Source organism: Corvus hawaiiensis, chromosome Z (assembly GCF_020740725.1).
Source record: "Corvus hawaiiensis isolate bCorHaw1 chromosome Z, bCorHaw1.pri.cur, whole genome shotgun sequence".
Taxonomy (NCBI): Eukaryota; Metazoa; Chordata; class Aves; order Passeriformes; family Corvidae; genus Corvus; species Corvus hawaiiensis.
In genome coordinates, this window is record NC_063255.1 from 22824313 (window position 1) to 22840543 (window position 16231).

At 44.4% G+C, this 16231-nt stretch overlaps 1 protein-coding gene across 1 annotated transcript in view; it reads right to left on the reverse strand.

Annotated features, from left to right (window-relative positions):
• Positions 1-358: 358 nt before the first annotated feature.
• Positions 359-16231, reverse strand: part of SKOR2 (SKI family transcriptional corepressor 2) — a 34375-nt gene continuing 18502 nt past the window's right edge. The window contains exons 9-11 of the mRNA XM_048291365.1: positions 12157-12224; positions 3398-3462; positions 359-1132 (exon numbers count right to left, since the gene is read on the reverse strand). Of these exons, the coding sequence (XP_048147322.1) occupies positions 3400-3462; positions 12157-12224 (131 nt within the window). The 3' untranslated portion in view covers positions 359-1132; positions 3398-3399. The remainder of the gene's footprint in view (positions 1133-3397; positions 3463-12156; positions 12225-16231) is intronic.

Genomic DNA, 16231 nt, shown 5'->3' on the forward strand with positions numbered 1-16231 from the left:
GTGTTTGGGGCTGAAACCTCTAGCAAGGACATGAATTCCCCTCAAGAAAGCCCTGATAATCAGGGTGTTGCAGGTCACCAAGGAAAGACCTGGGGGAATACAGCTGCAGTCTTCAAAATAAACTGACTTGGGCGTGTCTTCCTTTATTTCTGTGGATCCACAAGGCACGTCCTGAAATTGTACTACATATACTTCTGAAGGTCTTCAAAATAACCAGAGGCAGAAATTTCTGCCATGAAACTCTTCAACAAATTATTTGTGAATTAAAATACTTCTAAAAAGGTATTCTTGGGGATAAATTTCCCAGTTGTTTTCTTCAGTGGAGTAAGCATCGCATTAAATTACAGGGAAGCTCAACTATTATCTCATACTTTTCTGGTTTTTTTTTATTATAGACTTTTTATCCACATGAATGATAAAGAAACTACAACAGAGTTAAATACCTTTTTTGATAACAGTGATTATATTCTTAATTACACTCAATATTAAATTGTAAAATATTTCCAGAGGAGTACAATCGTAATTCATACAGCAGGCAAAATACCAGAGGAGGAAAGGGATGAGGGAGAGGGGTGTGAGAATCTCCAGACTGCTTTTAAAAAGCACTGTGTATGGCTAACTCTGCTCTATCCATCCATCCATCCATCCATCCGTCCGCCCGTCCATCCAAACGTGGTTCTGGCCCATCTGGTGAGACGTTCATTTCCTTCCATAAAACAATCACTATTCCAAAGCAAAAGGTGAACTGGCAGATGTTGTCAGTGTCTGTGGCATTGAAAGGACCAGCAGTTCCTTTCACAGCTTATCTGCATGATTCAAAAGCATTTTTTTCTATCAAGCTCAATAGTCCTTCTAAAAACACAAAGACTTAAACTTTGGTACCACCAAAAAAAAAAAAAAATCAAGGACAGGCATTTTTTTTGTTGTTTTGTGTTTACTAATAAATGGCTGCTACATTCTATTTGACATGGTTGTCCATGATACTATGAGGTCACTTGTCCTTAGGTTCAGAGGAACCTGATTTTTTTTTTATTTAGATCCCCAAACACTTCCATTTCACAGTCTATATACAAGTCAGGTTTCTGACTGGGTTATAACTTATAAGGTAACAGCTGCAAAAGCTCCTGTGCTTCTGGGAATTAAAAGAAAAAAAAAAAGAAAGAGAGGGAGAAAGAGAGAGAGAGGGAGAAAGAGAGAGAGAGAGAGAAAGTGTTACCGACATTAAGCCAAAGTTTGAGACACTCACAGAATTATGACACTTACTTACAACCCTTGAGAAAAGAACATACGTAGGTCATCTGCTCTGGGAGCATCCCCTGAGACTTTGATAGTGAATATCTGTGGGGTCATGTGGAAATATTCACAATAAAGGTGAAGTGCAAACTTAAACTGACTACAGTGCGATTAAACACAACCAGATCTGCTGTGGGAAGGAACTCAGGGCCCAGCAAGGGCAGCTGAGGGGCTCAGGGCAAGAACTGAGGGGTTCCTCTGCAGGGCAAAGGGTCTCCAGCCTCTGGGAGCGCTGCGTGGGCAGGGATGTGCAAACACGTCTCATCCTGAGGAGACTTTTCCTGCCTGGCACGTGAAGGACCTGAAATTGCTTCTGAACAACAGAGCTGCGGTTCTCTGCCTGGCTGGTTCAGCTGAGCAGTTAAGTAACAACTAATCTGTCAAAAGCACCGGGGCTGCTTAGAGAAATCCCCGCTGTCTGCAGGGATGGCGTGCGGCTGGAAACAAAAGTGGCGTGAGGGGCGCATCCATCCTTCATGCTCTCGGCAAACAGGCACGGAACGCTCGCTGCTGTGATGCCAGCACCGTCCTTGCAGGGACTGGGAGCTGATGGAAGCCCGGTGCTGGGAACAAACTGTTCCTCTCCTCCGATGCTGCCATCCTCAGGTAGATTTTTATTGTGCATCGAGCGCTGCGGACAAGGCGCTCGGGGCAGGACCTGCTGCTTCTCATCTGGGGAGGCGTGCTGTTTTATTCAGGATATTAATGCCGCGGAATTTGTTTTAAATCAGTGCCCAGATTGCTGTAGACTCGATTGGAAAACGGTGGCAGTCAGCAAGAAAGTGTGCACAACAGGGCAAAGGAGACAAGCTCGATGCTTAGATTTATCTCCTTATCTCAGCAGGCAGAGCTCAGGGCCACAGATACTGGTGATCTGGTTACTCTGTACTTACTCCTACTCTTTTTAAGAATCTGCTTCTTCTACAGCTCAGGCAAACCTCCATCATGTCTACTATCAAGCCCTTCTCAGATGTCCCAGACTCTCTTGAATGCCTCTCTTCTGTGCATTACTGAGATCTCAGTGTGTGAGTAGCTCTTCTTTTTCTAATCCCCCTACTTCTCCTCAGGGATTTTTTCAGTGAATCCACAAGCCAGATTTTGTGGCATAACACAGTAGCAAGGCTAACAGCTTTTGGCATCTGTCTCCAATCCCTAATCTCCTTGTTTTACCAGGAAAAAACCCAAGAGAATGTCATTTAAATGTTAAGACTTCAGCACCCAAAACTGGAATCTCCCAGGCCACTGGGGATGGAGGTGGTGTTTCTATTAAATGAATGCTCCTAAAAAACGGTCCCAAAAAATGTAGTGTTTGGTTTAGGAAGGCTCTGGATGTGGGCAGCAGGATAATTACCTTCTGTAGGACACTGAACTAAAGAACCACAGTCAGTGGGGTTCTGTGAAACTCCCAAAATATGATGAAGTACTGCTTTTTCCTGGAGCTAAAGGAGTTCCATTAAGGGCAGAAAAGCCCCTCCCTACCTGGAGTGTGAACGATTTTTTTTTGCACTCTGAATGCCAAGGTATTTCCCTCCTTCCACTGAAGGTACATGATCTTGATGACACTTTCCAGTATCAGGAAAAGCACATGCTCAGGCAGTTAGAGTCATGGAATGGTTTGGGTTGAAAAGAACCTTAAAGATCCTCTCACCCTACCCCTGCCATGGGCAGCGACACCTTCCACTGTCTCAGGCTGCTCCAAGCCTCATGCAATCTGGCCTTGGACACTGCCAGGGATCCAGGGGCAGCCACAGCTGCTCTGGGCACCCTGTGCCAGAGCCTCACCACCCTCATAGGGAAGAATTTCTACCTGATATTTAATGCAAAGCTACTCTCTTTCAGATTCAAGCCATTGCCTTTTGTCCTGTCACTACAGGACTCATGGGTCACCTCCCAACACTACGTCCCACCCCAGTGAGGCCTTGTAAGTCGTGCCACGTGTTATTTATCAGCTTTAGACTGTAGCACAACACGTGCACAGAGAGGGCTTTGACACCAGAACCAGCAACATCAAACAACAGAATGATCCTCTTAATCCTTGCAATGGCTGCAAAGGAAAACAGGCAGCCAGGTCAGGTGGAATGAAGTCTCTTTTTCACAAGCTCACCTTTAGCTTTTGCTGAGGTGTGCACCGAGCTTTTCTTTCCTGATCAAGCTTGCTGCATAGGGAATCTGGAATGACACAGAAACAGAGACACTGCTCAAGCCAAGGTCTGGCTAATGAAACATCCAAGCTGGAAATCCCTGCAAATGAAAGGTTTTGTTTTTCTCCCTGAAAACAGGGAGCAATTGTAGGAAACAACACCTTAAGTAGAAGGGTTGTACTCTTTATGAAACTGCAAGGAGGTTGAAGCAGAAATAAAATAAAAATGGTCAGAATTAAAACAACAGATAGAATCTTAAAATTCATTGTTAAGGATGCCTCCTGATGCTTTGTTTATATAAGAGGCTGACAAAGGGTAAAGCCATCGGTGAGATCATAAAAAATCAGCTGTCTGTGACAGATCAGGCAATGCACACTGATCCCTGCACAGCCAAAATACAGCAGGTTGGGAGCATGAGACTTCGTGTATTTATATCCCCGTAATTAGGAAGTTCATAATAGTTATCTCCAGCTTGCACCAATCTGAAGGGAAGCCACTGAAGTGGAACAAATAATTAAAGAAAAACAGAGAACATGGGCATATTAGGGAACACAGTTATATTTAGAAACAAAGTGGGATGATGTGCTCATTTGCCACTGGGAATACATTACAGGGCTGCTCTTCTTCAGTGCTGGGCCTTTAGAATGCAACAAAACTAAATTGCTCTGAGATTTCCCCATAGCTGGGAATCCAAGTGGCTACAAATTCTTTGATGATGACTTTTGGAAGGACCGCTGGAGGAATTCAGGCTGGGAGATCAAAAATTTCTGTGTCCCTACACTCCTAGGGGCTGCTGCACGCTGAGCTGACCTGCTTCTGCTGCCAGGCACTCCAAAATATGCTCACAAATAATGTCAAATACGTTACTGCAAGCTGACAATTATGTCAGCTGAAGTCAGGATCAAGGCCTTAACCTGCACAAACAGCAGAAGGAACAGATGGGCAAATGCAGAAAGTTCAAGCAACCTGCCCCACACCTAATGACACAGTGAGTTTGCATCCGTACCCACTGACCCCACACGTTCCTGTACATACCTGCTTTGATTTTAAATGCATTATGCCCACAGAGGATGTTTATGTGTATTGTGCCCAGCATGTCTCTGGGCTGGGGTAAAGCATCATGTCTGCAAAGACATTGAGAGACTTATCCATCCCTGCCTACCTTAATGAGGAAAAGAGGAGGGAAGGGTCAGCGGGAGAGGAAAGAGAGGGGCTCCTGCAGCTCAAGAACTAACCCTTTCATTTCTTGGGAAAGGAGGTCAGTCTGACTGAGAGCATCAGCACCAGGAAGCAGCAGTGTCTGTGACTGAATGAAAGCAGAAGCCTTTCACAGGAGCACACTGCTTCCCCCCTACACAGCCCTAGAAAAGTGGAAATATGTGTGCACGAACCACTGATGACCAGAAAAGACCAAGATTCCAGGTGTTTTGTCTGGCTGCTCTTATAATCCCTTCCCTTGACAGAAGATAAAAGGTATCAGGAACCTTGTGGCCAGATCCCCCCCAAGAACAGAGCTGTCCCCTCCACCATGTCCCCAAACACAGCTGCCTTCAGTACATGCTGCTTGCAAAGGCTGCAAAACTCCCTCCCAAGCTGCAGCGGAGAGGGGGGGTGTAGAGAAGCTGCCTCCCTGATCACCCGTGGCCGTGGTTTGGATGCAAAAAGGAGCCACAAACAAACTGCACAAAAAATCAGCACATTCCAGCTGGGACCTGTGGTGCCTCACCAGCTGATTCCTGCCTCTCTCCCACTCACGAAGACCAACTTGGGTTTGCATGGCCACAAATTATATAGGACATCTCCCAAGCTGTACTGACCTAGATAATACAACAGGGTACAATCTGTCAGAAATTAACTGTTCTTAATCCACTTCTCTGCTATATTTGGCACATTGGCGTCTTTCTAATGTGTGTTGTTTTACCTGATCTCCTGGTAATAGATGACAGTGGGAGAAGTGGGTGTTCAACAGGGAAATGACTACTTTCTCCATGAGTTAAATCACCTACAATGTCATCTTCTATTTCTGTCGTTGTCAGAGCATCTGGTAACTCCGATGCTGTGGTGGAATAGGATTTAGGGCTCTTCATGGCAAAACAGTCCCCCCTTTGTGCATCCATGGGGGCTGTCATGATGAGGGCACTCAAAGGGGCATGGAGATGCAAAGGGTGGCCCTTTTCAAAGGGTGTAGAAAAACAACAGAAGTGCAGGCAGTTTGGTTTTAAGCAGCAAAAAAACAGTTTCTCACAACCAAATCCACATTAGTAGGAAATACAACACAGGAAGCCAAGGAAAATGCAATATGGACACTGAGTCCTTTTTCCTGCAGGCTGACCCCAGCCTGGTCCTGGTACCCATTAGGAACTGCAGCACACTCCCGTATGCATTCCTGGAGCACATCCCCTTTGCTCCACCTGGAAGGAACCCAGTTAGCAAGCCCTAAGCCTGCTCCATGACTCAAACCAAAGCACAGATAATGGATAGGACTGGGGAGTCATTTCTGAAGTTCCTCTCTGACCCCTGTTACACACACTTGGATATCAAAGAAGCTTCAGCACACCATCCTCTTTCAGAGGCTTCACCTCTGCATCCCATCTCTGGTGAGGTACACAGTAATACATCACCCTGCCTTCTGTCGCCTAGAAAAAATATTTTGCACTCAGGCAGTATCAGAGGCTGGCTCTCTGTACATCTACACCCATTTTTGATCAGAACTTCGGTAGATTTAAAGGAAAGGAAGCTTTCTGTTTAAATTTCTACAAGGCATCCTTTTCTTTAACACTTGAGTTTACTGGAGAAGGAGGCACAGCTCCATCCTATCAACCCAGGGTGCATCCACATGCATTGTCAAGACACAAGTTTTGCTCGCCTGTCTTAAAAAAAAAGAAAAAAAACCGACAGTGGGGAATAAAATTCTGGTGAAAACAGCTCACTTTCCTGTACACAATGAGGGATGAGCCTTTTCAGGACACAGGACACAGCGTTCCAGAAATGTTCTTTCACCTGTTATTATGTGTGTGCCTGTAAACAGGCACTTCATCACAAGATGCCACTCAAGAAATCCGAGAGCCATTCTGCTGAACAACTGTTTGCGTTCTCACCAGGGTCAATCATCTGAGCTGCACCACTTCAGGCCGAACACAGAAATCACAAATGGCACTGAAGCACTACCATTTCCCATTTCCTGCTTTTGAGAACAGGGACAGGCACGCAGAGACCGAGGTCTCCACACAGAAAAATGTGGATGCTTCTTGCTTGGATAATGAATACATTAGCTGTACAAAAACACCAGCTCTCCGTAAACAATGTAAATTAAACTAGGAATTAAAAGTACTGGTGCTCTTCTGAATTACAGTGTGACCCAGAGGAACATGCTCTTATGCTGCTGAAGATTTACCAACTTTACCACATGGTAGATTTTTTTTTCCTTCTTTAAAACATCCCTTGCCGATCCTTAAGGATCAGGGTGAAAGATGATGCAGAGATGGAAATCAGTTTTGCAGAGAGATAGTTCCTGATTTATTTTATGGCCTCTGAAGAACAGAGTTGATTTAAAGGAGCACTGAAAGCAGAAAGCCATAAAACACAGAAGAGTTCCAGATGGATCCAGTTCTGAGCTCTGAACATTATTATCAGCCCAAAGTGAGGCTAGTGAGGAGGAAATCTGTTCACAGGAGCATAACCTAATTAAAACACCCCAAACAAAACCAAACCAACATTTTTCACCTTATCTAGAAAGACGAAGACCTGCCTGAGTATTTCACATTTCTAACACACCTCAAAAACCTATCACCTTTTACCCCAATGGGAAATTAGCGGGGTTGATCATCACCTGATGATCTAAACCCCAATGGGTGATGAACACCACCTGAGCTTTTCCTGATGGGTAGGTCATCACTGAGGTCAATGCTGCCTGAGAACCCACTTGTAACTACTTTTAAGAGACCTCTGAGAGAAAATTAAGAAAAGCTCCTCAGTTTGCAGGAGGCTTAAATTTCCTGCTTGCTGTTCTACTTCCCCGTGGCCATGTCTAAGAGGGGTTCATGAAAACATTAAAGGATGAAAATCATCTTGCTGGCAATGCTGCTTCTGATCTTTTTCTCTCACCAGGCAGCTAGGAAGAAAGTTCATGGTTTTAAAATTTGTTCCACTAACACAGTTGCTCAGAAGACAGTATCAGACAGATGCAGAGTCTCAGGCAGGAGTAAACTTGGTACTTGCTTACAGCGCTGGGCTGTCTCAGCAGATGAGTTCTGGTCTCATTGGACAGAAACCAAAAACTCTAAAGGAAGGTGAGCTCTTCTAAGGCTGTACCATGTGTGTCATGTCAGAACTCACCCCATCCTGCAGAGCACCAGTTCTTTCTCACTGGCCTTTTCCGTGCAACTCAGTAACAAAATCCACATGATCCTCAGAATCACAGAATCTTTTAGGTTGGAAAAGATCTCTAAGATCATCGAGTCCAACCATTCCCCCAGCACTGCCAAGGCCACCACTGACCCATGTCCCCAGGTGCCACGTTCACAGGACTTTTAAACCCCTCCAGGGATGGGGACTCCACCACTGCCCTGAACAGCTGACCTCAGTGCTTGACAGTGAATAAATTTTTCCCAACATCCAGTTTAAACCTCCCCTGGCACAACAGGATCCACATGCAAAATCCATATTTTATACGTCATCTCCACATACATGCCCTGTAGTCGGCCAGTTTGGGAGACAGCACTTTGCAGGAGGAGGAAGAGAAAAATGCAGTCGTCTAAGATCCATTTTTGTTGTTAAAGATGATGATTGGTTGTTTCTTAGCACTCGGCCGAGAACCTGGCACAAACAGGTTGCAAAACTTCCTGGCAGCTGCTTCAGGCACTCTGAAAACTGAAACACGGGAAGTTCCACCTGGATATCAGGAAGAAATTCCTTACTGGAACACTCTGCATGGAGAGGTTGTGGAGTCTTCCTCACTGGAGATATTCAAAACACGCCTGGAAAACTGTTCTGAACAAAGTGCTCTGGGGGACTCCAATCAAGCAGGGAGGTTGGACTAGATGACCTCCAGTGGCCACTTCCAGCCTTACTCATTCTGTGATACTCATCAAAACTAATGGCCACACAACCTCCTGCTGCTCCAGCAACCTACTAAGCCAGGCTGTGTCCAAAGAAGAGAATAGTTCCCACCCCGTTGCCCCAGCGACCTGAGCCTTACTCCTGACTTTCAGAAATCCATAAAACACTGTTATTTGTCAGTTCCGGGGCGGGCAGAGCTCAGAATCGCTCCCCATGGATTCAGCCCTGCTTTCGGAACGCGGAGTCACCAACTCGCGGCCCCTGCAGTGGCGGCCGGCAGCCGGCAGAGGGCACCCGCGGGCCGCGCTGGGACGGATCGCTCCCAAAACGGGGAAGAATCTCCCCCCAAAAAAACGGGACAAAAGCCTCATGGCCAATGTTCACCACCGCCCGGCCACAGGGCATGAGCTTCACGTCAGGCTGCAGTGGGTGTTGGGGATAGAAAGTTTTCAAGTGCAGTCATATTTGGTTGATTTCTTTCGTGGTTAGGTTCAGCTTGTATTCCAGACGCTCCTGAAACAGCAATCAGGCTGGGTCAATTTATTTAAAGGTCTAATTACTCAGTTCAGCGTGAGCGAAACCATCGTTCTGGCAACACCTGCCTCTGGTACCTACAGTTACAGGGGATCAGGGAGTCACAGAATCGTTTAGACTGGAAAAGCCCTCCAAGATCGTTGAGCCAACCATTCCCCCAGCACTGCTCTGCCCACAGCAACCCGTGTCCCCAGCTGCCACATCCACACAGTTCTTAAATCTCTCCAGGGATATTCAGGAAGGACTAATTTAAGTTGTATATCTTCAGCAGTGAGAAAACCCAGCCTGACTCCAGGCATCTATATTGTTTGTAAAATGATTTTTAAAAGCAATTAAACCAAGTTCTGTGCCTAGGTACATCAGTAAATGTTGCGTTTAGTACTACAAAGGCATACACATATGAAGGTCCAAGTAAAGCTGTGATTTTAGTATGCATTAAACACTTCTGCTTTTCTCTTTGCACTTCTATGTTAACAAGATAATTAGGTTAAAACCCCGTTAAAGTAATAGTGCAGCACCTCAGGTACAAAGAAAAGCCTAACCTGCCCCTGTTAAAACAACAACAGCAATTAAACAAAAATAAAAAACAAAAGAGCCACGCTTTTTGTATGTTCTGCACCAAAAGCTTTAATTCATCCATGCCATAACTCAGGAAGGCCGAAGTAGTTCTATCATTACCACATTCAGTTCATTAATCTTAATTCTAGATATAAACACACAAGATATTTTCACATGAATGAATTAAAGCAACTGCAGGGATTATCACCTCAAAAGTGCTGACTCCATTTCAGTTATCAGCCAAGACATCTCTGAGGATTCCTGCACCCATCTTAAGCAAACACACTCGTTACTTGCAGCAGTCTCTCAGTTTTTCATACAAACATCTTTTCATCGTTCTCACTTATCACAACCTGCCCCACAACTATGAGCATGAAGGCTTACTGGTGATTTGACAACATTGCAATTAATAATGAGTAAACCCAGGCAGCTGTAGTGAGTGAAGAGGTCCTGAGCTGTTGGTGCAGTACATTAAATGTTGAAACTGTTCTCTGTAAGTACATTCAGACAGCTCTGTTTAATGATTAAGTGACTCTTAGTCTGTTCATAGTGATGCCATGAAGATTTTTGCCTTTTCTTTTATACCCCTGTTACACCTTTTTACAACTTCTGTATTCCTAGTGCTTTTTGCCTGCATTCTTGGACTTGTTTGTTAAGCTAAGAGACTAAACATTTTAGAAGCTTCGTAGCTAGGGATCAGTGTGCCCCAAACCCCAAGGTCCTCTCCAGAGCACATGCTGTAAACCAAGATAGAACCATCCAGGGGAAGGCTCCTTGGGGAGGGGGGGGGGGGCTCATTCAAGCTTCTCATTGGGGAATTTTTGATAGATATGCTAATTAGTAAGACCTATAGTGTTATACCAGATCTTTTGGGGATGTGCATTTGACCTGGACATAGTGCACCTAAGGATCCTTAAAATAAATACCAAGGTAAAATCCCTTTCTCCCTTCTAACTGTGTCTGACTCTTGATTTTAAGACCAGGAGAAGGCATCAATTGCACATGTCAGTAAGTGAAAAGGGTGTGAATTACTTGATCATATCTCTTTTCCTGCCCAAGAAAATCAGGAAAACCACCACAGCTGGCTCACTGGAGGTCTGGGATATCCAATTCCAGAAACAACTTCACAACTGGACCACAAGGTGAATGGCAGAGGTGATCCATTCTCTCCCTGGGAGGCAGAGTTACCTCCAAGTTCAGCTGATGCAAGAGATAAAGGCTGGGGGTGGGCCCTGCTTAAAAGTGTTTTGCAGCAGGAAATCCAACTGGACACCTGTCTCAAGTCCAAAGCAGCAGTGCTTTGGAAGTGCTTTTCAAGATAGCATCCTAATTAGAATTTTCTGTGACAACAAAATTCACAGGTCAAGCCAAACTTCCTGCCTGGCATAGGGACACAATGGGGAGCACAGTAACACCTGGACACATTAAAGGAAAAGAGTGGAGACCAGTTGGAAAAAAATACCCAGAGATGATCTGGGTTTGAGTTTCCTCCACAAACAACCTCTTTCAAACACCCTCCATCTCTCATTGAAATCTCTGAAGTCAGCAGGAATGGGGCGCGTGGATGTTCGGCAGCTCTAAAAATAAGGCCAGTCCTAAATGCCTCTAAACACTGGAGCACAAATCCTGGCCTTCAGCTTTACTTTTATGTCCTAACCCATCAACTAGAAAGTGACAGTACCAGGAGGCTGGGCAATGCCTTCTCTGCACCAGGGCCCCGTGACAAGCAGAGAGGAAAATTTAGATGGTGGAACAGGGGGCTGATTCAGGGAAGTGGGGATGTTTGGCAAACTTGCCTCAAAAAAAAAAAAACCAACCCTGTTGAGCAATGTCAGACTGATCACCGAGGAATCCCCAGCAAAGCAAGCATTAGCTGACAGCCTCACCACACCCTGCTCTTGAAACCACACTGAGCACTATGTGAGTATGGAACAGCTTCCAATGATCCAGCCCCTTTGCTTGCACCAGATTAAGAACGTCAGTTTTTCAAAACAACACAGCTGAATGTGATGATCTAGAGCTGCACTAACACACAGGCAAAATCCCTCTTGATTTTAAAATAACAAGCAGGAGACCCAACGGTAACGTGTGCCTGCACTGAACCGTGTTTTGGCAACTTGATCCTTTACTGCTGAGTTAAGCACTTCTTCTGAAATGAGAAAAAGGCACATCCTAAGGTTTGTTTGCTGGTGAGAAGCTGGGATTGAGCAGATTCCCTACCGAGGGCGGAAATACACCTCTTGGCAACTCACACGAGGCAGAAACATTTAACTGCTTAAGGTTTACTGATTCACTCCTCCCCGCTCCTCTCTGCAGAAGCACCTCTCTGTGTTGAGTCAACACGTTTTGTTTAGTTGAAACGTGAAGACCCATCTGGTTACGGTATGAAAGTAAATCTCCAGGTAATTAGGCTCTAAACCAGCTGAGAACTGCATGTTTACCTCTATGTATAAGGCAATAGGAGCTTGGTAATTGTGCCTTTGCATGGGTCATGAAGGAAAAGCTTGAGGTGTGCGCTTAAAAAACACAAAGCAGCACCTTAAAACATTTCTAGCAGAGAAAGTAAACTTACGATTTGTAGCTGCTGCACCATTTCTTCTCTGTACGCCAGTTCCCGCTTCATCTGATCTTGAAAATTATCTGTATGAGAGGGACAAAAATGTAGGTGCAATAATTAAAACAGAGACCTCTCAGCAGAATTTACATAAATCAAACTAAATCAAACCCAATCACCACTGACAAACCAAAAAGCATTACAAAAGTCCTTCACTCAAAACATATGCCTAACAAATACTTATATAATAAGAAACACCACTGACAACAGAAAAATTGTGGGAAAATTAGATTTCGCTACTTCCCCCATCAGAAAATGTAGGATGCTAAGTTTGTGTTGCTAGCACTTATTCCCAGGTATTTCCCTCACGGGCAAGGCTCTGCAGTCATTAGTCAAACTTCTGCAAGCCCTGAAGAGAACAGCAAAAACTGCTCTTCTTTGCTTTGGCATAAATCTGTTGACATCAACAGCAATGTCCAGCATGTGAGAGGAGAAAGCGTTCAAGGATGCAGGGTTTGATTTGAAGTTTGTAGCATTGTGCTGACAGCTTTGAACAGAACTAAAGCTCCAGAAAGAGTGACGTGGAATTTGGAAGGCAAAAAGTTTTTGAAAGAGAGATCCTGGGCAGCTGGGTTATAGCACAGGCCGGCCTTCCTGCTCCGGTAGATCCTCCTTTCCTGATTCTCCTCCTAAATAACCATTTCAGACAAAACTTCATTCAGTAGGAGATTAACTGATGCTCTGTGTTCCATAGCACCGCTGTTGGAGGGTGGGAAAAAGAGAAATATAAACCAAACTATTTACAAGAACCAAATAACTTGGAGAGCTGCCTGATGGAGATCTGGGTGTTAAATGGAAGAGGAAAGAAAATGCATTCCAACCACTAAAATTTTGATTTGAGTAACAAGCCTGTCCTGGAAGAAAGTACAAGGGGGCAGAGCTCTTCACACAAGAACGTTGTCCTCTCTGAATGATGAGCTAAAGTTGTTGTTTAAAAGGAAAGGAGGCAGGAAAAGAGCAATGAAACAAAAGAAAGAGTGAGAAATTTTGGTAGGCTGAAGCCATCATGAGTCCAGCACAATCACATTGAAAAGGACATGGTGACATTATCTCAATGAAGTTCCTCAGATTTCAACTAAATTCCCATAGAACTTTTAAGCCTATTCCCTCTATTCCAACTTCATCAGAAAAAATAAGCCAACAAAATAAAACAGATTTACAATTCCTCTTTTCCTAGCCCCCCCACAAAAACCATGCAGTATGAAAAGGTAACTGCCTCCTGTCCTGGTCACTAAAAGCTGATAGTCTCAACCAAGGTCCTCCAGCTTCACTCTGAGTAGGCTTCAAAGAGAAATTTTCCTTTTTTCCTCAACACTTTCCTCCCAGCTGCCTCTTCATGAGCTCATCACCTCTCCAAAAAACCAGCTCAGGGATCTTGCTCAGTCCTGCACAGCAAATGTCCAAGCTCACGGTGGAAATGGGGTGTTAATGGTAGGGACAGCGTTTTTTTCTGGCGGCATTTATCCGAGTCCAAACGCTCCCAGACAAAGCCATAAGCAGTACCCAGGAGAAAAGATATGAATATTTAAATAGCTTTCTTAACACAAAATTAAATACTTTAAGTACCCAGACTGTGTCTCCGCCATTTTATTGCCACGTTGTTTAAAATGCAGACAGACAAAACACGGAGCACCCGACACCGAGGGTACAAACCAGAGCAGGGCTCCAGGAGAACACCCTGTTACCAGGCAGAGGTGCTTGTATTTCTATCAGGACAGCAAATACTTTCACTTTCTTCATGTGATCTGATCTTTTTTTAAAATTTTATTCAAGTGATCTCTGCATTGAGAGATCTTAAAGGCAAAGGAAAATTTCACCTGCAGCTTTCAAGCACAACAGCAACGTGAAAAATCCAGCAGAGACAAGACCTTGCTGTTTTATAAATTATCACAGTCCGTCTTCTAAGCAGGTACAAGAAGCCACAGAGAAGAGTGCAGCATAGCACTGCTAAGAGAGCTTGCAAGTAAGCTCAGTTTTCATTTAATAGTGATTTAAATGAGAAGAGAACTCTGAAACCAAACACCATTTACTGCACAGCCCTGCTGTGAGAGGTGGCTTGATGCTATGAAGGTATAACACCCCAAAAGTGCTCAGTTCCAAGTAGAAGATCCAAAAAAGATGGCTTTGGAGTAAACTTCATGTAACCTGACAGAAGCATTTTCTAGAGAGAAAGACAGCTGAAACAGGGATGAGTTTTCCCCTATTTCAAAAACACTAAGACGACTTAAAAGCCAAAGTCTTCCCATTTATCCTCACAGTGCAAAGGACGGGGGAACCATCAGAGAATTACCCTGGCAGTGTGTTTTTGTCCTCGGCAGGTTTAGGGCTGGCACAGAGATCCTGTCTGCATGGCTGATGCCACAGGGAGCCTGACTGGGATACAAACCCTGCTGCCTGCCTGCTCATCAGTCCCTCCTGCAGCCTCAGGTCTTTCCAAGACACAATGAATCCAGGAATACAATTTAAACTTTACCTCAACTTCCCTTTAGCTGGATCTCCAAAGACTTCTCTCTCTGGCTCCTCCCTGCCCAAAACACCAGAGGCAGTTTTTACCTGGGGAAACCTGGCAAAAGAGTTTCTAATGCCTGACCTAAAATTACAGCCCTGTCCAGCAGCAAGAGCCTCGAACAGCCCCACTCTCTTGTGCTAGAACACGTACTGCACTAGAGGACAAAACACTCTTAACATGGATTTACACTAATTTGCTTTACAAAGACCCTTTTCTTCTTATTTTATTACGTGTGGAGGAGGGGTGGGTTTTTTTGGTAAATCTAAATCTGTAAATAGGCTTTACGGTCACTTGTAGATATTGTTTATAGCACATTATCTGTTTTCTATTTTAATCCTGAACAAAATTGACCACTACTTTGTGGTACATTGAAACCACATATTTTTCAAGCCGGCATACAGCAGTCACCACTTCCTTGGTCGGCCGTACTTGTTCTTTTCTTTTATTTGAATTGTATTTCACGTGGTTTAATTGCAGTGTTTATTTACCTGGCAAAGACAGAGCATTAATTTTACTGTAGAAGAACAAAAGGATAAATAAGAGACTTGAATGGCAGAAGTCCAAGATGCCATTTCGCCAATACCACACAGCAGCGTTTTGATCTCCACAAATTATTTGAAAATTACCTCACTCCCAAACCCAAGTAATGACTGGATTTATTCTGAAGGATGAGGTTATCCTCCTTTCATTAATATCTGTATCATGTCAAGCGACTCTTCTTTATTTATGGAGCTGTATACATTTTTCAATATTTGGGCTAAAGATGGAGTCATTCCCAGAGTCCTCACACTTCCTTGCTTCCCTGAACTTAACTGGTGCTACAGAAAGGGGACAAGCATATTTTCTTGGAACAATACAAAAATTCTGTCTGTGTTCCCACCTTTTCCACTGGGATCATCCTGATCTAAGTGGGATTTCTCCTGGAAGAATTTTTCTGCCGTTGCTCCAGTGTTATTCAAAAGGTGCAAACCAAGGGGTCTTTTTCCATACCCCTGTACAGTCAGCCCAACCTTCTGGAAGCTTCACAAAAACCCTGCTAAGTGCCCATTTCATTTTATCTGAGATGTGCCCTGCAGATTCCACGACTCCTGGACAGCAGCACCCAGCTCATCAGCTGTGGTGAAAGGGCCATCACAAGGGGAAAAATCCAAACAGGTATTTCTAGTCCTTGAAAAGGCCAGATCATTTTTCCAGCATCAGCTAGAACCTCCTGAAAATGAGGACTAAGGACCTCCTGAAAATGAGGATTAAGTATCTCAATTTCAAAAGCTCCCGAGGTGTTGGCTAAGACCACCAACCTCATCATAGCCCATGAGGCCCCAGAAGTGTTTCTGTCTGCTCGCTGCATTCAATGCTACCAAACCCAGTAGAATGTACTCCAAAACAATCATCCAGCTTTGTATTTTCCCTACAAAAGCCCTGCTTCGACAGCTGCAAAGCCACAACAGAAGTGTCAACATAGAATCATGGAGTGGTTTAGGTTGGAAGTGACCTTAAAAATCACCTCGTTCCAGCCCCAGGGAC